The sequence below is a fragment of the Electrophorus electricus genome, chromosome 5 (assembly GCF_013358815.1).
Source record: "Electrophorus electricus isolate fEleEle1 chromosome 5, fEleEle1.pri, whole genome shotgun sequence".
Taxonomy (NCBI): Eukaryota; Metazoa; Chordata; class Actinopteri; order Gymnotiformes; family Gymnotidae; genus Electrophorus; species Electrophorus electricus.
This window is the reverse complement of record NC_049539.1, coordinates 5,997,005-6,024,058: the sequence shown is the minus strand read 5'-3', so window position 1 is coordinate 6,024,058 and position 27,054 is coordinate 5,997,005. Positions and strand designations below refer to the sequence as shown.

At 38.1% G+C, this 27,054-nt stretch overlaps 1 protein-coding gene across 1 annotated transcript in view; it reads right to left on the bottom strand.

The window, feature by feature from the left end:
* The window catches only part of bmp6 (bone morphogenetic protein 6), a 31,414-nt gene extending 19,660 nt beyond the window's left edge, over positions 1-11,754 (bottom strand). Inside the window, exon 1 of the mRNA XM_027013639.2 lies at positions 10,810-11,754. Coding sequence (XP_026869440.2) covers positions 10,810-11,215 — 406 coding nt within the window. The 5' untranslated portion in view covers positions 11,216-11,754. The remainder of the gene's footprint in view (positions 1-10,809) is intronic.
* Positions 11,755-27,054: the final 15,300 nt, after the last annotated feature.

The window sequence follows — 27,054 nt, the reverse complement described above, 5'->3', positions numbered from 1 at the left end:
ATAAACAGTCCCCATTCTTTCCTTCCATTCTACATATAGAGACATTCATAAAGAAATAACAATCCAGGGAGTACAGCTGACAAAATATTTTCAGGACGGGCTTATGGTGCTGCATGCTCACAGAAGAAGAAGTCTGGATCTTACTCTTATTGTGGGTCTCGGAGCTGTCAGACTAAAAAGTAAACTCCTCTAGGGACACCAAAGATGCTTGAACCCATTCGCTAGGAGACCAATAATGTTATCCAAACACAGACAAACAAAACCAGCCCATGGTCATGATTATGACAGAGCTGTGCGCATATTTCCAATAGCAGATGGAGGAAAACGAGGGATTGTGGGGGGTGTAGTTCGCTAATTAGCTTGTTTAGATTACCATTATATAACATCTATGAGAGAGCATCCAACCTCCCTTCTGAGATTAAATTAGTACTGTATTCTAGCTAAACAATGAAAATACATAGACTCAACCAATGTCCAACATCACACAAACTGGTGTATTATATCTGGAAAATTGATATGTCTACATATAATATGATACAAAAATAGATTATCAGATAGGGGAAATATATGGACTCTCATAAAACACAGAAACATGTTTTGTTGTTGGTGGTGTTGTTTTTGCACCAGTGAAATGAAAGTGCATTTTGCACTTTGTGGAGAACGTAAATGCTCTAAACTCCACGTGCCTCTGATGTTTTCTGAAGTGGTGCCAAACACTACAATCATTGAGTCTGATTCCTTCTATCACTGTATTTATTTGGAAATCACTGACCATCAGACTGGGGCCCAGTAAAAGCAGATACCTTCACTTTGTTATTTCCCTTCAGCTGGACTCTTGATGATTCAGTCAGTTTCCCTGGGAGACGCCATGGTGTGACGGGGCCTGTGATGGCAAGCCTGCCTGCCTCTCCTCCACAGACCCTCGCATGCTGCTCTGCTGTTTGTGTCACACGTTGGGAAGTAAACATACACAACGACAACACTGTCGTTTTCACTCCATTCACATCAATTCCTTTTTCACCCCCGAAACTGCACACTACTAATTTTAGCATTTCTGCTTGTAAAGGCAGCCAAGTCTGGGATGATCTCTGTCAAGGATACCTTTTAGCCTCCAGAGCCTTTTGGAATGTTATTTAAGGGCTTATCCCTGGGGTACAAAGGAGAGAAAGGGAAAGTATTTTGGGTGTTCATGTGCTTTCCAGCTAGACTTTGTGTGTGCGTGTGTGTGTGTGAGAGAGAGAGAGAGAGAGAGAGACAGAGAGAGACAGAGAGAGAGAGAGCGTGTATGTTATGTGTGCGTGCGTGTGTTTATCACTTTCTTCCGGTGAAGTGCATGTGAATGCATTTTTGTATTTGTGAGTGTATTAGTGTGTATGTGTGTGTGTGTGTGTGTGTGTGTGTGTGTGTGTGTGTGTGTGTGTGTGTATGTTTCTGTCTGTTTGCACACTTTATGTGAAGACCTGCTAGAGTGATCTGTGTGTGTTGCAACAGGTGTGTGTGTGAGAGAGAGAGAGAGAGAGAGAGAGAGAGAGAGAGAGAGAGAGAGAGAGAAGGAGAGAGCTCAGGGCAGGCTAGAGAGGCAGATGTAGAAGAGGAAGCCACTGTCAGGCGGCAGAGATAGATCTCTCCTGAGGGATCAGATAAATAAGGAAAAAATATCTTTGAAAAAGGAAACGCAGCTGTTTCCAAAGGAGAAGTCAAAATATTGGTGGCGAACATTCCAGAGCAACAAGTACATCAGCCAAGCCTGCCCTCTCTTTCTCCTTCCAGTACCCTCACTGTCCCACCCACTGACTTTATCCTCATCACAGTCTGCCTTCCTCCCATTTCATCCCTTAGTCCATTTGAAATCTCCAAGATAGCCTTGATACACTAAGCTAATTTTCCTAGGAATGTGTGGATTGTTTCTGTGAAAAAAAAACAAAACAAATGGTTGCTAGATGCACAGAAAGTTGTGGGATGTTTGTGTTTTTGTTTCACAGATTAGCAATTTTGAAGCATTCTAGCTCAACACTCAAATGAGTGTGGAGCAGCAGAGTGAGCCTAAGCAAATGATACGATTGCATGTGTTCTCTTCTTTCACCTTAGCACTTGAACCAAAGCAGTCCAACCCTAAAAGAATCTTGTGATCAATTTTGTAGTCCACTAAACAGGCCTTGGGGGGAAAAAACAATCATAACATTTTGTAGCATAATTTTAGAGATCCTAGACTGTTTCCTGATTCTGCAGTGTACTGCTTCTTTAAGATAGCTAGCTGTGAAAATATCATACATAAATTGGAAGCATAGGAACCAATTATGTTCATAAAATATGGAAAAAAAACCCGATCTTGTTACATTTACATTGCCTGTCTCTTGTCTATTTACACCTGTTCCTAACATTGCCTTCTTTTGTTTAAAGATAATGTAGAGGCTTTTAAATTGTAGATAAGACTCTTCTGTATTGCTTTATGGTACACTGACCGAACACTTACATTTGAATTGTGTCTCTAATCCGAAACATTCAGCATGTTGACATTTGTTGTTGGTGGGTGTGCAGTAAGCAAAGTCTTCATCACATGCTGCTACAAGACATCGAAAGAGTTAAATTCTTGGCTAATTTTTAAAGATCTGGCATGGCACAGTACTTTTGTTTGTATACAAATGTGAAGCAAAGGATGTCTTCAACTGAGTAAGAATTATTTGGCCTGCAGAAATCTTCCCCGTAACAGACACCTCACCTGTCTACTGGCCGCTAGATTTATTGTGGTCTCAGGGCTTGACAGAGTCAACACAGAGTAAATACATGGCAGTCATACATCTCCCATGGCACAGTCAGTCAGTGTGCATGCATGCTTATGTGAGAGTGTGTGAAGACGAATAGATTGTAGGTTTGTGTGTGCATGTGAGTGTGTGTGGGGGGGGCGGTGGGTATGAACAGTGTGATGCATCAGTTGAAATGTGTGTGTAGTTGAGGGAGGAGGAAAAGAGGACAAGCAGAAGAAGGACAAGCGGGAGAATAACCTCTCCTTCTATCTGTCTCCTAATACTGAGAAGTCAGTGTATTTACTGCTACTGTAGTTCATTTCTATCTGTTTATCTCATTTTTCCTTTTTTTTAAATATATCATGAAAGTTAACTTTTCTTCTCTACGCTAAGTTTTAAAGAGCAAACTTGCCAGCAGCAATTTCATGCAACAGGCAATTATGCTCGCCTAACAAGCAATTTCGTTCCCATAGTTAGTAGTCTAGTCGTCATCTCATTCACGTCATACAAAGAGCATTCACTCAGCCAGCACGTGGTAGGGCATTTGGCCTTAGACAACCATTAAAGAGACAAGGATCAAATCATTATAGACATTTTCACTCAGGATAGAAAGGGATTCTGCATATAACTATATCTGGCATAGTGTTTGTGTAACACCACATTTTGGAGAATAATCTTCATCTCATAGTGACTGTCTTTGTCAACAGGGAGCACCTCTGTAACCTCGGTCTTATGAATGCAAATACCTTTCCTGCAAAAACTGTTAGAAACAGAGCTAGAGAGTCTTCTGCTCCTCTTGTTGATGACACAACAGTGACTTTAAATTTATACATGCTCAGATTTTAGCAGGGATAATACAGATATGGTTACATTGGTCTCAGTCCTCTTGGTGTCTTTGTGGATAATTAACCTCAAAATGCTTCAGCACCCCTCCCCCAGACCAGGGTAATATGCTAAGGTAATGCATCGTTTCCTAATTTAAATCAACACTGTTGTGTTTATTTAGTTTTTTTTAGTGTGTTTCTTAGATGTACTCAAGTCAAAATGTTAAGGATTAAATATGGTAATCTAAAACTGAATACAGTATAAAATTGCTCACTTTGAAAGGATAAGGATGCCCATAGACTACATAGACTAATTTTAGTTTTCACTATTTTACAGATGCATGTATAAAATCATATGAATATAGTGTTTAAAATGAATGTACTCCACGTTCATTTTAAACACTATGTCATAACCCACATGCAAGTGGATGTGGATGGGCATTGGGCTGTTGCTACCATTTATGATGTACAGTTTTACATTAGTGGCTCTCATTTTGGAACTCCTAAACAATCTATGATAACAGAATATGACCATATATTTTGCAAAAATTCTATGAAATTTTATTAAAATAATTTTTATCTACTTATAAAGTGGTCCTTTGAGGGAGACATTTTTGCCCATTGTGATGTTACTCAGAAAGTCCTAGTTTATTTAAACTCTTACAAAGGTAATCACACACCATATCTCATCCTTTCTTTTGGTACTGATAGTAACAAGATACTTAGAACCCCTATAAATGATGATGACCTTCCAGATCCAGATGAATTGCACATTTGAGATACCAAACCTTTATCAACTGATCCATGGGGTAAATTCATCACTGAGCTCTATTTTGGGCATTTGTCTTATATGAGAAAATACATTTTTAGAAAGTTTTCCCATGGATCAATGAACAATTATGAGCCATTAAACAGATCCATTTTACTGTAGAAGATATGTCATGTGCAGATCATTGTTGCATGCAAAGCAGAATATTTTTCAAACTGAATTCTGATAAAAAGAGAAGTACCTAACTTGGTCTGCTAAAAATAAGGCCTTGATGTTTTTTTCTGTGTAACCAAAAGCTATAGTTAAGGACCATGCTATAACCCTCGATGCTGCTTTATCATTCGAGCCATATAAGAGTAACAGCTCTAAAACTGCATATTATAATTTAAGAAACACAGCTACATGGTGCTGAGGGACAAAGACAGCTATTAGATTAAGACTACTGTAGTGTTACTGACCGCCTTAGATATTAGATTAAGACTCCTGCAGTGTGTACTGACTGCTTTAGCTATTAGATTAAGACTACTGTAGTGTGTTACTGACTGCCTTAGATATTAGATTAAGACTCCTGCAGTGTCTACTGACTGCCTTAGCTATTATATTAAGACTACTGTAGTGTTACTGACCGCCTTAGATATTAGATTAAGACTACAGCAGTGTTACTGACAGCCTTAGATATTAGATTAAGACTACTGCAGTGTGTTACTGACTGCCTTAGCTATTAGATTAAGACTACTGTAGTGTTACTGATTGCTTTAGCTATTAGATTAAGACTACTGTAGTGTTACTAACTGCTTTAGCTATTATATTAGACTATTGCATTGTGTTACTGACTGCTTTAGCTATAAGATTAAGACTACTACAGTGTGTTACTGACTGCTTTAGCTATAATATTAAGATTACTGCATTGTGTTATTGACTGCCTTAGCTATTATATTAAGACTACTGCAGTGTGTTATTGACTGCCTTAGATATTAGATTAGACTACTGCAGTGTTACTGATGGCCTTAGCTATTATCTTAGACTACTGCAGTGTTACAGACTGCCTTATCTATTAGATCAGACTACTGCAGTGTTACTAACTGCCTGCTCTACTGTCTCTAGCTAATCTCCAGTTAATTCAGAGTCTATCAACCTGTATCCATCCCATGAAACTCCAATGACTTCCTATTACATTGTGCATGGATTACAACGTCTTGTTTATAATGTTTAAAGCCTTTAATTGTCTAGGTCTGGCATTTCTTGCAGGTCTATTATTAAACACTATAGACTTCCAAACCACCTTGTTCAGATGAGACAGGCTGCTAATCCATGGGGTCACTTCCAACTCAGCTGTTTTAAGGTCTATTCTTAAATTTTGGAATACTGTTCAATGGAATATTAGAAATGTAAACATTTGAAATGCACATTAACATATACTTGTTTAAACTTACTTTATTGTCTTTGATTTTAAACTTTGTAGTTATATTTGACAAATGCTTAATTAGGGATAACATATTTAAAATATTTTAGAAATATTTTTGAAATATTGTGAACTATGAAAATTCAGCTTTTCTGTCATCTTGTCATTGGTATACTGGTTGTAATAGAGTTGCCCTTACGTTCCACAATAGTGTGTGTGTGTGTGTGTGTGTGTGTGTGTGTGTGTGTGTGTGTGTGTGTATTTCTGTTTTTCTGTAGGCAATATCATCTCCAACTATATGAACTCTAATTCCATTCTCTTTTTTTGTCTTTCAGGACAAAAGTTCATTTTAATTCATCCTTGTTCATCTACATCTCTTTTTCTCTCTTTTCTCATATCTTTCAGTGAGGAATTTGGTACTAGTAATTCATCCCTGTCTGCTCTTTGTCTCATTTGCTGTGTCCCAGGTCGGGTTTTTGTTTACTGCTCTATTGTTAAAGCCACCGTGCTGTTTTCACTTTTCATCTCATTTCTGCAAGCTGTATTTTACTTTTTATTACATGGTGATAAATCCATGTGTTGGGAGTGGGGCTGGAATGCAGTGTTCTGCCACAAGTGACATTCACTAACTTATTCTTATCATACCCCCTCTCCATGGCTCACAAGTACCTGCAAACACAGAGCAGCTAGAATGCACAGCTTCCCATGACAAATCATGTAGAAATAGTGCTCATTAGATCACAGTTTTCTTTAAAATAAAACACTATCAATATTCTTGTCAAGCCTTTGAACTATATCATAAGCCTTTTTTTATTGCTTTTCCACTTATTTGTCTGTAAATACTGGACCTTAAGGTGAGGGGTTTTCATGTTAGTTAATGCTAGTTTTCATCTGAATACCTTTTGTAGCTCTGGTCATCCTCCCTGATACTGCATCACTACCGACCTGATATTTTAAGTTTTGCCCATGTGTAAGGTTTATTGTCACACATTATCATAACACATAAGTATCACTCGGGGGCGAATTAGAAAAATTATAGTGGAAAGTACAGTATGACACATTACACCACATTTCACCCCAAGGTGTCTGCTGTGCTAGCTAGCGCATGTACTATTTGGACTCGATGCCAGCATGTCCCACTAACCACCTCAAAATAAGAGGTGTCTATCTCTGTACAGATCTGGTATCATAATTCCTTAGTGCTTACTGAACTCAGTTACAGCTATGCGAAACTGACCCAACGCATCAGAGTCTGAGCATTCAGCAGTCAGGTGTGCTGAGCAGGACTGATCCAGCAACAGTGCTAACCCAATACCTGATAGTACAAGATTTTTAAAAAAAAGTGAGTATGAAAGTCAGGTAAAGCAGGTACCCATAGAGCCCTGTGCATTCTTCATTCCTCTGCTCTGTGGCATCAGCACTGGTGTGATCTCAGACAGCTGTGGTGTGGGATGGAGTTATATGAAGCATTCTTCAATACAAAAGGGAAAAAAAACCAGGAACGTCTGCCCAGACCTCTTATCTCTGACCTCCTGGTCACCAACTGTGTTCTGTGTGTGTATGTACATGTTAGCGCCAAGACTAAAAGTCGCATACTTGGTTAGATAATCAGCCTGAATATGTTTACTTCATCTAAAGAGTGGGAGAGAAGGAACAAGGACACTGTCGGATGCTTCAGCTGTTGGTTTGTAAACAAAACATAACTGCTATGTTGTCTTCATCAACATGTCCATCACAAATATTTTGCTTTATGAGCACTAAAGATGTTTTCTTACATGCATATATTACAGTGGATAGTCCCCAGCAAAGGTTCTATTTAATCGAAGCCATTTAGCCATGTCCTACAGTGTAGACGCTGAGGCATTCCCCCCCAAAAATCCACTTTCTTTTATTGTGAGCTGCAACATAGCTGAAATTCCTCCCTTAATTTCCATGTTAACTCCCTTCTTACCAGACAGGGCAGATATGGCACTCCTCTGTGTTTGGTCCCTGGGTAGTCTTTCCCGAAAGGATAACCGGTATTACTCAAAGCCGCACAGCAATTAATTCTTAGATCATGCCTTACTAATTATACTTGATCAGACTTGGCCACAGGTACATGTTCAACTGGTAAATGAATTACTTACTGTATATTTGGAAATCAACAATGTGAAGGGACTTTGAATTACTTTTTTGAATTACACAAGAGGAAAAACTTAAAAGCATTTTCTAAAGGACATAATGCGAACAATAAACCAGGATTGTCTAGACTCTGTTAAGCTCCTGAGAAAATCCCTACCCTTAGTGTGTATATAGGCTTTGTAGTCACAGAGACAGGAACCTTTGCTTTAGTCTTGGGGGCCTGTGCTAAATGAAGGACTGACAGCTACGTTATTCTAACAGCAGTTTGGGGGGGGGATGGGGGTTGGAAGAGAAAGAGATTTTTCACTAGATCAGAGATATGTAACCTGCCTTGGATTATATTTTGAAAAAGGCCATTTCATTGGTAATTTAAGAAGATTCATTCAATCCAGAAATACACAAGCCACAACACAATCTTAAATAAAAAGCCCCAGTGATATGAGCTCTGTAAAGAACAGAAGCAAAGAGAAGCTTTATTCCTTTAGGGTTTTCCCTGGATTACTGGAAGATCCCCTCAGATAGAAATAAGGGCAAACACACAACATTATAGGCACACAGAAGTCCAGGGAGTGTTTTCAGGCTTCATGTGCCAAGAAAAGCTCAACAGGCACTGGTAAGAGCATAGCCCATCATGGATCAGGTGGACTGACATTAGAACAACACTGACATTTACTAGGATCTGCTGATTCACACGACGTTTTGCACTCCACTCAGACAGTGGACACCAGGTTTAATGAGTGTGTGTGTGTGTGTGTGTGTGTGTGTGTGTGTGTGTGTGTGTGTGTGTGTGTGTGTGTGTGTGTGTGTGCGTGTGCGTGTGTAAAAGAGAGACTACTCTTCAACATCAAAAGGGTAACTGTAATTGTTACCACTTGAAAAATGACAAATACATACTGCATATGAATGTGTAACCTTTATTCTGTAGGATGTCTACTTTCATAGGGGAAATATTTTATGCTTATTTCTTGTTCTTTTTGTAGTCAAGAAAATATGCACAGGTGTTCCTGACGTGTCTCATTCGTTACACTTGTTTTATTGACCAATACCTTTTTGGATGGGAATGAAAAACCAGTTCAGTAAACATCAGTGCACATGTTCCTTTTCTCCAGGCAGTTCGGCATGACTCATGAGCGCTCTGGGAGGATCATAACTGAGCCATCTAAAAACCACTAGCAATTACCCACCCCTGAAACAAAACCTAAATAAACAAATCAGTAAATAAATGTACAATCAAGACCACCGACCTCGTGAAAGAGCAAAGGAAGTAAACATTGAAGCGCTATGGCCGAGCCGGCCGACAACTGGTAGTCAACAAAAACCCGAATTATGTCCAAAGCAGATGGCCCGTTTTGGCTGAAGTAACATTAATTGCAATCGCATTCAAAGAGCTTTGCTTTCTGTTCGTTAGAGAGGAGAACGGCCAGCTACAGCGAGAACACTAAGCACTCTACCTGGTAAAGACAGATCGAAAGGTCAAGGAAGAGGGTGGTCTGCGCGTTTCTGTGACGCGCACTGCTAAAGAAAAAAAAAAAAACTATTTGCGGCAAAGAGCCAAATTAGGCCCCGCTCTCACACACCCAGGGAATTGCAGGCGGATGGCCACAAAGTAAACCCTAATTAGCTAGAACTACATCATGTTGCGCAACTACCGACCGGAGCTAACTTTTCCTAAATGGCGCCATACCAGTAGGTGTTTTCCTCTTGAAATCCATTAATCGCATATTAACTGCGAGGTATAATAGGTCTTAAGTAAATCTTCTAGATTGTTATTTACGCAATCAGTTTCCTCGATCTTAAAATACAAGGAAAACTGATTTAACAGATTTGGTCGCGGTTTCCTGCTTTTGTGGGGGATTATTTTTGGAGATTTAGTGCTTTAGGCAACCCTAGGAAATCGTACAGCGTGGCAAGCGAATAATAGTTTTCCAGTCTCTAATAAACTAACGAGTAATCCGTGTGTTAGTCCTAAGGCTACGTATAGGCAACCTACTAAAATCTACATAATGCTCCAATTATACATATAAGGTAACGGATACTGGTTTGCGATTATTCACTGGAAAATGTGTGAATATAGTCGAATTTGAAATTTAAATGAGCAGATTTTAAACGGTATATGCTATTATGCAGGCTGCAGTATGTAGTTTAAAAGTTGCGTAAACGTCGCAATAGGTCTGTGCTAAATGTTCAATTGGCTAGGCTACATGAAATTGACTGTGTAAGACACGCATCGAACGCTGATTGGTGTTCTTTTTTACAAAGGATAAACGTTATAAGAATTCATAAAGACGAGCTTTGGTGTTTTCCTAATTACACGCAGGTATTGAGAAACACAAGTAGCCTATTTGCAGTTACTTTTTCATGTTATTAATTTTTAATGACTCGTTCCACCTGTGTATCTGACTGGAAATTCGCAGTTACCTTCACGGCGTCCTTCAGTATATCCTACTTATTACTATTAATAAATCTTCTACCACGTCGAGCATTTACCCTGCTTAAATTTTACTGTGTTGTCTCACTGCAGGTGAAGGGTCGCGAGTATGGATCATATTGTCAGACCGATCATAACTTAATCTTACACAGTGGCACACTACGCGGTTGTGCATGCAAACAATATCAGGTTACTTCCAGGTGTGTATGTTGTTTACTAAACCTTACTCTAAATGTTTAACTAAACTTCAGTTAAAATTATACGGAGCAATATAGTGCGCAAAATATCCCGGTTGACGCTCAGCGTTGAGACGATTACAGCGACATAGCAGCTGGGAATAACTTGCTTGAGTGATGTAATTTAGACCTCATACGTGTGATACACATTTATATGGAATTAAAATGCCAAAGGATTTTAGGGAGCGCATGTTCCCCCGCTGACCCCTATGATCCAACACTTTCCAGTAAATATTTCAGCGCAACTGAAAAACGTCACAAAAAAAAAAAATGTTTTGCGCTCACCTAAATTCACAAAGCTCATCACCATGTCGGCGTCATTCAAATAGGCATTGTCTTGAAATGTGGGTAAAGGGGGCCCTTGCGTGGTAAACATCGACTTATATTGGTCTAAAATTCCATCCACTTCATTTTCCTTCTCGCTGTTTATTGTGTTGTACAGGTCCAGCATGAAAAGTGGTGCTGAGTTGTACTTGCCGTTCCATTGATGCGGTCTTGGTCTGTGCGGAAGTCCAAGGATGGACAGTATTTCTTTTTGCATCTCCTTCTTTTCGCGAGTCCATAACCGCGGATGCATGGGGCTCGAATGAACCTCGTTATTGCTATCAAATAAATAATTGCTACCTGCAATAAGAATCATGCAACAAGAGCTCCACCATAACCCCGCAAGAGCAAACCAGTGGCTTTTCATCTTAGATCCAGTTTGCTGTGAGGAGGGGGAACTCCAAACTTTCCAAACTTCTATAAAACGAGTTTGTTCGGGAGGGATGAAGTGTGTTCCACTGTTCTTCTCAGAAGGGCGATATCACGGTCCTTTACGATAAAATCGACTCGGAACAGCACTCACGCCATAGGAGATATTATCCCGTACGAGACAAACAAAGTCGCGCCTCAAGGAATGTGATGATTTATTTAGCACAATCTCCATTAATTCCACGGCGTGATTTTTGTCTTCGGGTGAAAAATACGGGACGCTTGAAAGCGACCTGTTTTATTGCTTGTCACGCCGTATTTAACTGACAAACAAAACAAAAATGCTCAATAGCGCGTATTCCTAAAGAACGAGCTATAGCAATCGGGAGTTTAATCTCATTCACAAGACTCAGTAGAATTCCCACCGTTTGAGCGAACCGTGCGAAGCCTGTGGCAGTCTGAGAACTCCCTAAATAACGGGGATTAGGCAAGGTAGGGGAGCGCCTGTACATTGTACCCGCCTAGCATTAAGGGCAGAGGTGGAGCTATCGAGGAATGGATTTTAGATGACACAGCTAGTCACTGTGCCATTTAATTTCTGCCGTGATTAAGAAAATGTGTTATTTTCTAGAAATATCAATATTAACGTAAATGCAACTCCCCCTAAAACTTAAGTGTAAATGTAATCATCTGTTTAATCGGTGGGACCTTCTAGATGGCTGGACAAAACATCTCATTTGTAGCTGCTGTTGATTTTGTTCCGTGCTGCACTTCCAAAGTTCTAGTGATAAAGTTGTGTAAAACGCTAATACAGCGTTTTCTCTCTGGCCAAAGCACGACCCCTAACGACAGTGAAAGTAGCAGCAAGAGCGTCTAGTTCGTGTGGAGGAGAGGTCCAGTAACACCTCTTCGTGTCTCCCCAAAAGATTCCAGACGATTTAATCTTGTATAAGATCAGCGTGATGAACTTAAGTCGCTTAACAGTACTTTCAAAAGTTCAGTCGGTGTGTTTGAGATTACATGCATGGGACGACCACCCAGCCTCTGAGGGTGAATCAGATGCAGAGGCTTGAGACAGGCTTCCACACTGAACTTACACAAACATGCAGGGGGAGGCACGAGACTATGCTGCATGTTTATTTTATGGAGAAGGATTACAGGACACGTGTGTTCACAAACACACACACTATGTTGTGTCTGCTGTGGTCTGAGATCATTGTGATAGTTGTGGCGTTATCTCTAAGTGATTCATCTTATCTAGCAGTACTGTGGAGCATCAAAGCATGCCGATCCTAGACCAGCTCAGTCCATTCCCCCCACCCACATCATCTCCCTTCCAAGTGTTAGCTGTAAACAACACACAAGAAGACAGTGAGTACAATACACGTGTGTTTTCACCCGCACACACATCCACACAAAGAGAGACAGGTGGGAAGAAACAGTGCAAGAGAGAACATATCTATATGCACAGTATATTAACTACTATGATGTTTTAAATATCTATATGCACAGTATATTAACTACTATGATGTTTTAAATATCTATATGCACAGCATATTAACTACTATGATGTTTTAAATATCTATATGCACAGCATATTAACTACTACGATGTTTTAAATATCTATATGCACAGTATATTAACTACTACAATGTTTTAAATATCTATATGTACAGCATATTAACTACTGTGATGTTTTAAATATCTATATGCACAGCATATTAACTACTGTGATGTTTTAAATATCTATATGCACAGCATATTAACTACTACGATGTTTTAAATATCTATATGCACAGTATATTAACTACTACAATGTTTTAAATATCTATATGTACAGCATATTAACTACTGTGATGTTTTAAATATCTATATGTACAGCATATTAACTACTGTGATGTTTTAAATATCTATATGCACAGCATATTAACTACTACGATGTTTTAAATATCTATATGTACAGCATATTAACTACTGTGATGTTTTAAATATCTATATGTACAGCATATTAACTACTGTGATGTTTTAAATATCTATATGCACAGCATATTAACTACTGTGATGTTTTAAATATCTATATGCACAGCATATTAACTACTGTGATGTTTTAAATATCTATATGCACAGCATATTAACTACTACGATGTTTTAAATATCTATATGCACAGCATATTAACTACTGGGATGTTTTAAATATCTATATGCACAGCATATTAACTACTACAATGTTTTAAATATCTATATGTACAGCATATTAACTACTACTATGTTTTAAATATCTATATGTACAGCATATTAACTACTGTGATGTTTTAAATATCTATATGTACAGCAAATTACCTAATGCGATGTTTTAAATATCTATATGTACAGCAAATTAACTACTGCGATGTTTTAAATATCTATATGTACAGCATATTAACTACTGCTATGTTTTAAATATCTATATGCACAGTATATTAACTACTACAATGTGTTAAATGTGTTTATCTATTAAAGTTACTGCAGACTTGCTTGTGATGATCTTCATAATAACTTTGATCACGTCAACATATGTATCTGGGGAAAAAAGAAATATATAGTAATATAACTGAACTGATAATTAGTTCTAGAAATGTACATTTGCACTACTAAATTTTCAAACTAATTAGAAAAAGCAGAGTCTTTCAAAATTCTGTGCTTGTGTGTGGGGGTGTGTGTGAGAGTGTGTGTTTAGTGTATTTGATGATATGATGGGAGTCAGCTACTAAAAGATTTAGCCACTAAGTTGTAGATAAAACAAAACAAAAGCTTTACTCACTCATCCACATTCATCCATTTACTGTTTTAAACAGTCAAATGGCACATGGTCAAAGCAAGTATGCATTTGAGAGAGAGAGAGAGAGAGAGAGTAAGTGATTAGAGAGTGTGGGTGTCTATGTGTGCTTGTAGGAAGCAGAAAGGTTTGGTAAACAGATTGACTGTCCTGTCATCATATAGTCTAGACAGAGCTTCACCCTAATTAAGGAACACACGTGGTGTGTGTATGTGTATGTATGTATATGTGTTTGCATGTGTATGTATATGTGTATGTATACATGTATGTAAATGTGTATTTATAGGCATGTGTATGTATGCCTATATGTATGTATGGGAATGTATGAGTATGTATATGTGTATGTATGTATATGTATATGTGTATGTACATATATGTATATGTGTATGTATGTGTATGTGTACATATCATGCTTTTAATTAAGTTCCTCCCCTATATTCTAATCTAATCACCAAACCTTCACCTACAGAGTGTTTTTTGTCAAATGGCTTTAAAATTCCATTATAATGTAATTTGCACAATATAATTCAAACACATGGCATGACCAGCTGAGTTAACTAATTCAAGTGACAAGTCCACAAAACCTCTGTATTTTTTATTTGACCTCTGTATTTTTTATTTGACGCAAACCGGTCACTCTCTTGTGTGACGAGCCTTCACTTTTGAATATTATAATGCATATTTGTATTCATTCAGTTTAGTTGATTACAATATGCCATCTCTGTGAATCTCCTCTATTTCTGCCTGACAGAGCTTCCCACCTGTACGATCAAAGGCAGCAAATGTTTCTTCTATAGCACAGCGTCTGACTGCAGGTGTCCCTCTGCTGAGAACAGGAATGAGCGTTCTAGCATAGCCAGAGTGGGCCTCTGTATTGTATGTTTTCAGCTGATGTTCCAGTCTTGTGCCACACAATAAAAGTATGCTTATGAATTTGGCACTCAACACAATTTTGTAAGCTTCAACTTTTTATTATTGCTATTCTTTTATATAGAAACTTAATAATAGATAGAAATAAGTATGACTAAACTGAATGTATCAAAAACCCTAGAGCTCATCTACGATGATAGCCCGAATATCGCACAGGTCACATTAGAGGTGTAGTCAGGTGCCAGCAAAGTATAAAGCTTAATGCCTGGTCAGTCAGATTACTTTCAATGCTGGTAAACATGTAAAAATGAGCCTTTACTCTAAATAAACTTAATATCCTTAAACCTAATAATCTAATAATGAAATAAATAACTGGGTTTTTTTTCTATATGAATATGTTGTTCGTGAATACAGAGGTCAACTCTGAATCCATTTAGCCTTTTCTTTAGCCTGAGTTCAGTTTGCCTGAGCCATGACCTGACTGTGGACTATTACCCTAACTGGCTGACATTCCCACTGGAACGTGTACTGTGGTTGCCTGTGTTACAGCCTTGAGGCTTTTATATGGAAAGGACAAAACACACTCATAAAAGGAATCTTCTAAATTACAATTTACATCACAGTTTACAATCTGTCCTGGCACCCAGGTGATGAAATGAACTTCCCCTGGCTGTCCATACAGCTGAGACACTGGCTGTCTTCCAGCAAAGACTGCAGATTCTCACTATGTACTTAAATATGTACTTTAAAAAAGTTTTACTGTCTTCTTTTCTACTCCAGCCATGGCTTTGGCCTGATATTATTCTTTACATTGACTTATCTCTGCTCAGAGAGAATATATATTTGATAGAGACTACAAAGCACTGTAAATAAGTAAGTTGCTCTGGACAAGGGTGCCTGCCAAATGTAAATAATGAGAATATGTTAGGATAAGATAAGAATATGTTAGGATAAGAGTTTATGTATTTACACTATTTTAAGCCTCAGTACACAAAATGTAAAACACAGATTATTGCTGAATTTAAGATGACTTTACTAAAGAGAAAATATTAAGTAACATAATATCTAAATACTATTATACCAACATGCCAGCACCTTCTGAGCTCCTACAAGGCTACCTGTCTAAGCGATGTCCATGGCCTGGAATCCAGTGCTCAGCTGCAGCAAGCATATCATACTCCCGTCACTAAGAAGCACACCTGGTGGGCGGGGCAGCCTGCAGAGCCAGGAGCCAGACACAACACACTGTTGCTGGAGACACAAACCATTCACAGAAAATGTACATGCATAAACCACACGCACATCAAATACAAAAACACAGGTACACACACATATACACCAAAATAACACAAAGCCATTCTGTTCACTGCGTAGGAAGCAGAGATTCAACAAATCAAACACAATCACATGCATACACAAATACATGAAAACAAACAACGCAGCTTGCGTTGGGCTTACTTCTGTTCATTCGATACATGCCAAAACCAGGCAGGGGGAGCATCTCTTATGAGGAGTTTTCTGTTCTGTGAAAAAGATCTTGAATGTTGAGGTTTAATGTGTTCTACTTTAAGAGATCATATTAATTGGCACAAACTTAGGAAATGGAACAGATTAGTGAAAGTCATTCATTTCTGAGAATCAATAAAATGTGTCAGCATAATTGATTTAGCTGGAATCTGCATTATTGGATCTGAATAGAGAGAATCAAAAGGGATAAAGGTTGAAACAGCATGGCAGAGCACATGACCATTTGCAAAGGTTCACTGTTGAGGGAAACTGAATGAAGCACCCTCTGTTTAATGTGCACAGGAACAGATGACCTGGTATTTTGCAGGCTCTGTGTTAAACCTAGAAAATGGGGAGCAAGGCTTTAGCAGAGTATGGTTCTTTTTCAGTGGCTGCTTGTTACAGAGGTAGATGTGATGTCATTAACCTGAGACAGACACACATCCAAAAAGCTGCTGGTTTTGTAGAGGGAATATAGACTCACAGGACGCACCCTAGATAGTATATCCTAATAATGAACTCAAATGTGAGGAAGAACAGTTAGAGTAGAGTGGGAGTAAAATCTCTGAGGCTCGTCTGCATGTCTGACTAAATTAAATACTACAAAATCTATGGATCAGTTCCTACTACTGTGGTCAAACACATGGGATCATTATAAATAATATACAAGAAAATGCCAAAAGTATGTAAAACATTAAGAGGCTATTCAGGGCGCCCAAACAGGATGGAAGCCAAGAAATCCCACTGTATACTGTAGGAAATCTCCTCTCTCTCTCATCTGGGCCAGGAAATTTGTGTTGAATCTATGGTTTCATGGCGATGAGGCAAACATTTGGCCACATCATACAGAGGTTTCAGAACTGTACCATGTATATTCATTCTCTCTCTCTCTCTCTCTCTCTCTCTCTCTCTCTCTCTCCCTCTCTCTCTCTCAACACGGGGGACTTCCCCAGGGTTTGCCATATGGTTTTCCATCTCAAAATTACTCTTGCCAAAACAAAATTTAGTAAAGAATCCTACTATTGGAATCCCAAAATAAATCCTTTCCACCAAAGGAAGTCAAATGAATTATTACTGTAAATGGCTGGTGTTTAAGTGTCTGCCATGTACGTCAGGCAAAGAAGAGGAGAAAAGACAGTTTTGTGGACAGAGAGAGAAAGGTTGGTTCACAAAAAAATTACAAATCTTAAAGTTAGGTTAAAGGAATGCAGTTCCACCAAGCCAAAGAAACCTAGCAATAAACACAATGCAGATTTGTTGGGTGGCAGACTGGTAGCACATAATCAAAAACATTACATTTTGGGGATATTTAGGAGTATTTTAAGAAATAATTCTTTATTAATCAATCACCTTTTGACCAATGGCTAAAAGCTCATTTGAATGTTTTTGGGTTTTTTTTAGAAAGATTAAATGTTTGAATCCACATTCAAGTGTGCTTTAAATAGATGTGGCAAGAGAGATATTTATTTTAATTATGCGAGCAGTAAGCTATCTTAAAGCAATGCAGCAAGATAATGTTTGTCACAGTATATGTGAACCAAAGTCCTAAAAGCTTCCTTAAAGCACCACCACAACAAATTTGACAATCCAGAGACATTCAAGGCTCTCATAAGAAACAAAAAGACTTACATATATCTGCGTTATGTTAAAGCCATGGCTGTTTCAGTGCAACATTTCTGTGCTCAATGCTCTCAGAAGAGCTGTGTACACATACACCTGGAATCCTGCTGACACATCGGAGTGACATGGTTTTTCACCATAGGTGGATGTAGATAAGTGAGGAAATACCTTCTTTAGGATAACTGGAATGTAACTAGCCACAAACTCAATACAAAACAATCCATCATCACACTTAGACTAAATACCATACCATAGAAAAGAACCAGATGCAGCAGATATAAATATAGTACTGGTAATACTCATAAAACAAGGTCCAAAGTGAAAGTCTGTATTAAACCCGAAAGTAATAAAATTGCAAAAATAACAGTATTAAATCCAGAATGTTTCTTATTAGAGAAGGACATTTTCTAAATCTGCCCCACATGCCTTCCGTATGTTCATTGATCTGAGACAGAAAACATGGTTGTGAGAGTTCAGATGTAATGTCACTGGGCCTCTAGTGTCACCTGGTCTGAAGGCATTCCAGTGTTCACTAATTCTCTCACATAAGGTAATCACATAAATGCATTAGCATATATCATGTTGTGTTGTAAATGATGACTTATAATGCCCCATGTCTTTACTGGTATATCAGTTTTAGAGAGGCAGTTCAAACCACTGATAAATGAAAGGGTCTATGAAGTCTGCTGAACATTTGGTGTGCATATCATATGCTTCATTACTGACACCATGTAGGTCAGATGAAATGCATATCCATATAGGCTAATGTCATAATTGGACATCAGAACTGTATACCTCCAAACACTATGGACTACAAAGTCGGCATTGATTTCAGACTTTTTCCAAACATTTTAATCAGGCTTAGGTTCGATTGCAGTAGTATGCTGGTGCCTGTGCCATGTCACTAAACCAGTGTTTGGGAAAAGCTGCAGGAACTGAGCTGGTAACAGGGCAGGAGTGAGATTCCTGGGTGGGCAGACGAGGGCACAGAGGCAGACGTGAGCAATGTAAGAATGCTCGATTTAATGACAGAGTGAGAAAGATGATGATGACCCTGTTTTTTTTAAACGGGCAGCATGGGAATCAGTTGCTGGCAGTAGTAAATTACAGCACAGCTGGCATATTTATAAACACCGTGGCAGTATTTATAACACTGTGGCAGGGATGGGCTGGTACTAAAGGCAGAAGGAAATAGGCTGTGGATGACCTTCCGCAAGATCCTGTATGGAGCCGATGAGACATGTTTCCTCAAAATTGATTTCCTGATTGAGGTCTGCTTTTTTTAGATGATATACACTTTCCATATACTGCTAGCATTCTATAATGTTTAATTCTTAGGATTACCTAGCCTAACACCCAGCCACAGTGAAATCACTCACTGCCAAAATCAGTGGCTTGGACTGCCTGTGAGGAAAACTATGAGCAAAAGGCAGAGAAGGCCATCAGACAAGTGCTTAAAACATTCTTGGTCATTGTAAGGCTAAACAATGTGGTTCACAGATAGACAGAAGTTACAGTGCTAGGGCTAATTATATCTGGATCAATAGAAGGTGACAATTTTGAGGGATTACCTTTGCACTGATCATACTGTCACATTGAACAAACACCAGCCAATCTCCAAGCTTTCTCTTTTAAGCAAACGTTACTGCTTATCAATGCTGATAGCCACTTTACACTGGCTGATCTTTCTATTACATAATTGCTTGGCTAGTACTGAGGCAGTCAATGGACCAAGCCAGCAATGACTCAGTCATCAATAAATATACATGTCAATACAGGCCTGTTTTATTATAAGGTCTGCCACAATGTTGCAGTGCACCCATCTACTATGTTAGTAATGTTTTCAGTTACAGTTGGTCAATAAGGTTTACCCAAATGGAAGCATGGTTCAGTTTCTCCTCTTGGAGTAGGATCACATGTAACAATGTGTTCCAGTGTGAGTGAAACAGAGCAAAAGCCCTGGGAAAGGAAGAGAAAAAACATTAGTATTCTGTAGTGTGCTGGAGACTGTCAGTCCCTGCAGGAGAGGGTGGTATGATGGAGACCATCATTCAGGAAGGTGAACTGCTGTGCCAGAGAGCTAGCTCTTTGGTCAAGTGGGCAGAGCACATGTGCTCCATCTATAGCACCTGGGTTCAAGATCCTGGTGTGGTCAATTCCTTCAGCCTTTGTACCATGTAGGTGTTCTGCTATAGTGATAGTAAATTGTGTTTCTTTGTGAAAATTATGCATAGTTCATCTGTGAAGCATAAAAACACCATAATTATTATTGTTGTACTTTTACACTTGATTTTTCCTAGAATTATCTATAAGTAGGACTATGTTGCTTGTGTTACATGTTATTAGACTTGCACTGATCATTTCCTGGCATTTGTGATATGTTGTTATTGTACTTCCTTTAACTGCCATGCATGTACTTCCTTTAACTGTCTCACATGTAACAAATTGGCTCCTTTATCAGCAGTTTGCATGTATTGTGCTTCTTTTCTAATACTGCTTGGGCTTGCTGCGGGAAAGGAAGCAGCAGCTTCTGAGCATCAAGAATCATTCATTCATCCTCGGGCATTTTGGGCTCATGCAAATTTTAGACCTTTTTTTATTCAGTGGAAATAAGAAATACTGAAACCATGTTTTAAAAGGTCAATGCTCCCAATACTCATATGGGTTTCTCATACTTTCTTTGGTGACCTGATTATGATTTCAGTCAAGGCAGAGAATTATAGGATGTACATTTGTCTAATGCCACTCTCCCACTGTTAAGAGAACAGTAGTGGACTGAAAAGCTGATTAACATGTGAAGCAGTTCTGAAGAATTTTCACAGGCATGATTATTCAAACTCACTGGCTACAGAATATCTGACAAATTACACTGTCAATAGAAATCAAAGGCCTTGGTGAAAATAGGGTTAGATTCATATATAGATGCAACCTTCTCAGTGGAGGTATGTGAATACTGGAGAACAAATACAGATCATTTATCCAGAGGGTTAAGTATACACTGATGTATTGAATCTACAGATTGACTACTCTTCACTTTGGCATATACAAAAGGCACTTGAAATACTTAAGTACAAAGCCCAAACTGACTTAGAAATAAATTATATTTATTTCTGGTTGTTATATTTACTATGGTGTGTTTTATTTCGGCTTAACGATGGAATTTTTTTCTTAGTAACATCTTAAAATTGTTACAATGTAATTTCATTAACTTTCTAAAACAATATGGTTAAAATACACAACTAATAAACAAAAACCTAAAAAACAATTGTCTCAAGAACTGTGAGAGTTTATTTGCATATCAGCTTGACACAGTTACCAGTAGCACAGCAACTTATCTTCTTCACAAATCCAGTGTTTCAATGGGTGGAAGGAGCACTGTGAAATAAAACATAACAAACTGAATCAAGCACCTGTTTAAACCTCCCACAGGAAGCGTTCATGAAAGAACATAAGGAGTTGGCGCAAGCCAAGCAGTTTCTCAATGAGCTGAAGCCTCTCTCAAAGCCAAGAGAAACTTAAAAACGCTATACATCTTTACTCCAACAAACTATGTTTAAAGCAATGAGATTAAAACAAAACCTTCTGGGACAATATATTGTACTCTTTGAAAAATATCTATTTCCACCAACAAAATTTTAACACCTTGTCAAGGCTGAAACCATGCAAGGACTTGTCTAGCTGAACAACCCATGTTTCCAAACCTGTTCTTGAAAATATCAAAGTCGATAGTGACAAATGCTCCAGCAGTAAAAATAAATAAATAAATAAAAATAAAAACTTTCTGTAATCCAAATCAAGCAGTAGGTCATTGACTGCTCTAGCCTGATTCTGATAGCCTGTACAATGATACGTCTGGAAATCAGACTGAAATGCATTGCCCTTAAAGCGGAGCAAAGCTGTTGGATAACAATTTTACCCAAAAATCTCATGAAAAAGATGTGTTAGAAATTGGACAGTAATCGAAAAGCACAGAGGGGTCAAGATACAGTTTCTTAAAGAAAAGCTTAATGTCTGCACTTGAAATATTTAAGTGCATAGCTCAAATTGACTTAATAATAAATACATAAATAAATTATATTTAAGGCCCCTAATCACTGATCATTTCAGAAATAATGTAGATGACATTAAATCTAGTATATATGTGTTTTTTCCTGAGTGAGGCATCAAGTTTTAGATCTTGCTTCACCCAATGGAACTGATGTGCTTAAATGTTTTTGGAAAGTGAGGCTTCATGACTTTTTATTATCAGGAGATATAGGAACCCTACCTCATAATGAGTTTCTAGCAGCTTTATGTAGAATTCTAATCCTTATGGCTTCAGATGTCTTACTGAATAAATCTAACAACTTATTGTTATTAAGATCTGGAAAAATGATAGATATTATAATAAATAAGAATTCAATATTGTTCTTGTTGCTTTCTAGCCAGTTTTTAAAATTAACTGCTCTGTCTGTAACATGAGCCTGATGTAATAATTTCTGTTACCTATACTAGCTATAGCTATTCAGAAGGCCTCTAACTTATTTGTCAGTTGTCTTCAATATCGATCTCCAGATATTTGATGATACGTAATCATTTACTGTACCCTAGGACAAACTTTCTAATAAATTTTATCTCTCAGGCAAGATGGTGCTATACTGTCCAAAATACTGTCCATAGACCCTAAATGATATGTTTAACTTATTAATCAGTTGATAATGTGATCTGTCACATGGCACTGTGAACTTTAGTGTGGAAATTTATATTACCTATAACTGCTTCAACTTTAAAGCACCCAAGCGCATGCTTCCTACAAAAGCAAGATCAGATACTGCTCCCTCCACAGAAACAGTAAGTACTTTGACAACACCAATGCCAAGATCATAATTAGATTTAACCTATGAAGGTTCTATGTCTTAATACGAATGGTAAGAGGAGCCCCAGGTCATCGTTATGCTGACCAGATGCACCGAGAGTGGAAGGATGTGTTTATGAGGCTGTAGAGTAACAGCGCCATCTACAGTTCAGTAAACTATAGCGGACAATGTGTACTTATACACTGTAACAGTATCTTCACAAGTCTCTCGTTATCAGTGTTTGATCCAGTATTCAGTTGCTATTATGATACTGCTTAATGAGTGATTCCGTGATGTAGAATTCTAATCCTTATGGCTTCAGATGTCTTACTGAATAAATCTAACAACTTATTGTTATTAAGATCTGGAAAAATGATAGATATTATAATAAATAAGAATTCAATATTGTTCTTGTTGCTTTCTAGCCAGTTTTTAAAATTAACTGCTCTGTCTGTAACATGAGCCTGATGTAATAGTTTCTGTTACTTATACTAGCTATAGCTATTCAGAAGGCCTCTAACTTATTTGTCAGTTGTCTTCAATATCGATCTCCAGATATTTGATGATACGTAATCATTTACTGTACCCTAGGACAAACCTTCTAATAAATTGTATCTCTCAGGCAAGATGGTGCTATACTGTCCGAAATACTGTCCATAGACCCTAAATGATATGTTTAACTTATTAATCAGTTGATAATGTGATCTGTCACATGGCACTGTGAACTTTAGTGTGGAAATTTACATTACCTATAACTGCTTCAGATCCAGTATTCAGTTGCTATTATAATACTGCTTAATGAGTGATTCCGTTTAGCAATGTATATCAATTCTGAAATATGAATGATTTCTTTATTGTGTACACCTTGCTAATACTGGGTTGGATCCCCTTTGGAAATATCAGGATAGCCAAAGAAAAAATGTGTAGACCTACATTTTTAGATATACATGGAATGCCTGATGGAAATGCACTAAACTCTGTAACTGATTAAAGTATGACTGGGTAAGGGTTAACTGTTTCTTTTAAGGAACATCCAATTTGCGGTACGTTGCCAGTCAGCCTGTTAATTACGTTGCAAACCAATTTGACTATGTATTATAGCCTGGTGGCGTTTGGTGATTTCAATTCCCACTCTGTATGGTCAGAGCGTTTTGACTCTTCCCAAAAGTTGCTCAACTCCGGATTGTTTCGTTAGTCGTTTTCTGGAGACCTGTTTGTTTCATTTGTCTAGTTTTTTTGTTTTAGTTTTTTAGTTTTTTGGTTTATTCTGGCCTGGAAAGGTCATTTCCCCCTCAACTGTTTTTCAACCGTTTGTGAGCAGTTACGCTCACAAATATGTAAAAGCATGACAAAATCAGACAAAAAAAATGAAGTAACAAATCTATACATTTAATTTAAAGATAATTAATTATTTAAATAATAAAAATACCAATAAATTATCAATCTGAATAAATTAATCTTCAAAAAAATCTATATTAGTGCAAGCATACATTGTAACTAATGAACTGAGCCATACAACAAAAAGGGACAGTGCATGTTCATCTCAGTCCACAACAATATAAGACATAAAAATATAATTGCCTTCTTGCACCCTTGAAAAACTGAACTAAACAGACTCCCTCAGTTCATTACTCATGCTGTGATGCCGTAGCACCGTAGCTTTATGAACACACTATCTAATGTGGTTTTCTGTCTTATCCAGTGTGTATGTGATCTGATTGATGTTGCATGTTCACATTAAGCCTAGATTAGTATTAATTGTATCTGGCAATTTGGAATTCTTTATTAAGGATAATTTAATTTTAAACTGGTTTAATCTGTAACTAAAAACTAGTATAGATTGTAAAACCTAAACAAATGATCTAATATGTATGTTCCAGAAATGTGTGGCCAGTGGGTGAAAGGGGAAAAAAGAAAATTATCTGTGACTGTTTCCTGAAATCAAGAAGTACAGAATAGCATAGAGTGTAGTTGCATAGTGTGCAGGAGAACATTGTTCCTCACAAGGTGTTCTGACATCTGTGTTGACATGCTTAAACTAACATGGGTCCATACCATTAACATAAATCTGAATCTACATATACAGCTTTTTCAATTGCCTGGGCGTTTTTGTCTTGCAAAGAATCCATGATGCACTGGTGCAAGAACACATTCTAATAATCCTGAGAGAGAGGGAACATTCTCGACCAAACATGTCAGGGGCTTATAGACTAGGCTATTCTATTGTATTTGTTGATTATTACTATATCTGTATAATTCATTTAATTAGAATCCTCTAAATGTAGCATAATGGATAAGTTTTTTAGTTATAGCAGAAAGAAAAAATAAATATTAATATAAACATCTTCAGATTTTTCATCTTCAGATTCCATTGCTGAGCTGTTCTGTCATGGTGAGAGGTTGTGCCTCAGCCTACACCCTGAGAAGCCAGCTGAGCCTCAAGTGATATATATTGAGCAGCGATGCTGATGGCTCCCTCTCCCTTCATCTGCTGCAGTAAGATATACCAGGGCGATCAGAGTACCCGATCTGCCCACTCCGGCACTAAACACAGACACACTAACATAGGCGACATATTTTGCCTGCCTTGTATCATTTCCCTGCACAAACGAATATCAAAAACCAGCTGTTACTGATTTGCATTCTGGTTTGAATATATGTATGGGCTTGTTCAGAAACTGTCCGCCTACAGCAGCAGGTCCAATGTGTTCATATACATATAAACAAATTGGTAGCGCACAAAAAGTGTGGTTAATTTTACTGTATGCTAAACTTGCAAATAGGCCTAAACTGTCAGTATTACCATATTATTACAGTACAAAACATTAGCCAGATTAATGAAAATCAAGGTAAAACAGCAGCATTTTATGCCACCCACTAAAAGTCCAACAGAATCCAGTTAGTGAGCTGTTACTGCACTCTACATCACTTTAATGTTTTAGTAACTTAGGATGATTCAAATTGCATTAATGCTTTCTAAATACAAATACAAGACAAAACAATTAACAATATGCTGTATAATGCAGCTTTAAAGTGCTGTGCGAGAGGGGCTGTGATGTGGTCACACATTGCATAGCAGAAAAGTGCTGCTACTGCATGTCATGTTGCGTACCTGCAACGTGCAACTGTATCCTCTGTGAGAGGAGCGTTCGCCTTCCACCAGGCCCAGCCAGAATGATGAACAAAGTGCTTGATGCAACCATGGGCATGAAGGATATGAAGGATTAAGCAAGACTGCTGGTCATGTTTTGGGCTCTTTTTTCTGTGCACATAGAGACTGCATGAGCACACCCCTCTTACAATGTTATGAAGCTCAACTAAGGCTCATCTATCCCCCTCTCCTGTACCAAAATTTCAGAGACTTCTGCTCTTCAGATGTTTCCTGAGCTGGGTAATCCGGGCCTCCTACCACTTTCACATAGTTGTGTTTGTGGCTTTTTTTTTTTTTTTTTTGCTAAATCTCTTGGTGCTGATGCTGACAATATCAACTGAAGCCCCTGTGTAATGTTGAGCAGTAAGGAGGAGGACACGTGTGTAGAAGAGCGAGATTTAATAGGGGCAAATCCAAAATCAGAGTCGTTAAAGCAGTCCAGGGTCAAAGAGCCGACACAGAGAGTACGGGGATACATGATTAGCAGAACAAACACAAGGAGGCAAACAGGGAAAGCAGGCTATAACAAAGACCAGGGAAAACTCAGGGCTAAGAAACACGAAGAACAATCACAATCACAATCACAATCACAATCACAATCACAATCACAATCACAATCACAATCACAATCACAATCACAATCACAAAACCGCAACCATTCAAATGAACAGCAAAACACTGGGATCCAGACAGGGTTTAAATACATGAACTTAATACTAGAAACGAGGGACAGGTGTGGAAAATCAAACGAGGGGAGGAGAAAACGAAACTATGGAACGGAACTAAAAAACACAAGTCAGGGAAAACGAGGAACACGGAACCTGGGAGGGACTGATCGTGGCACCCTGACTGACTTCTTCTCTTACTGAAACTTTGAGGGCAACGTCTACATCCTTGTCAAACTCGTTCCACTCGGTATCCTTGTGTACGATAGGGCACAAGATCTGACGATGCTTAGATGCAGCATGTGGAGACAATAGTTCTATGACCCAGAACAATGATCTAGGTGATCTGCTGAAAAAAAAAAAGGACAAGAAAAA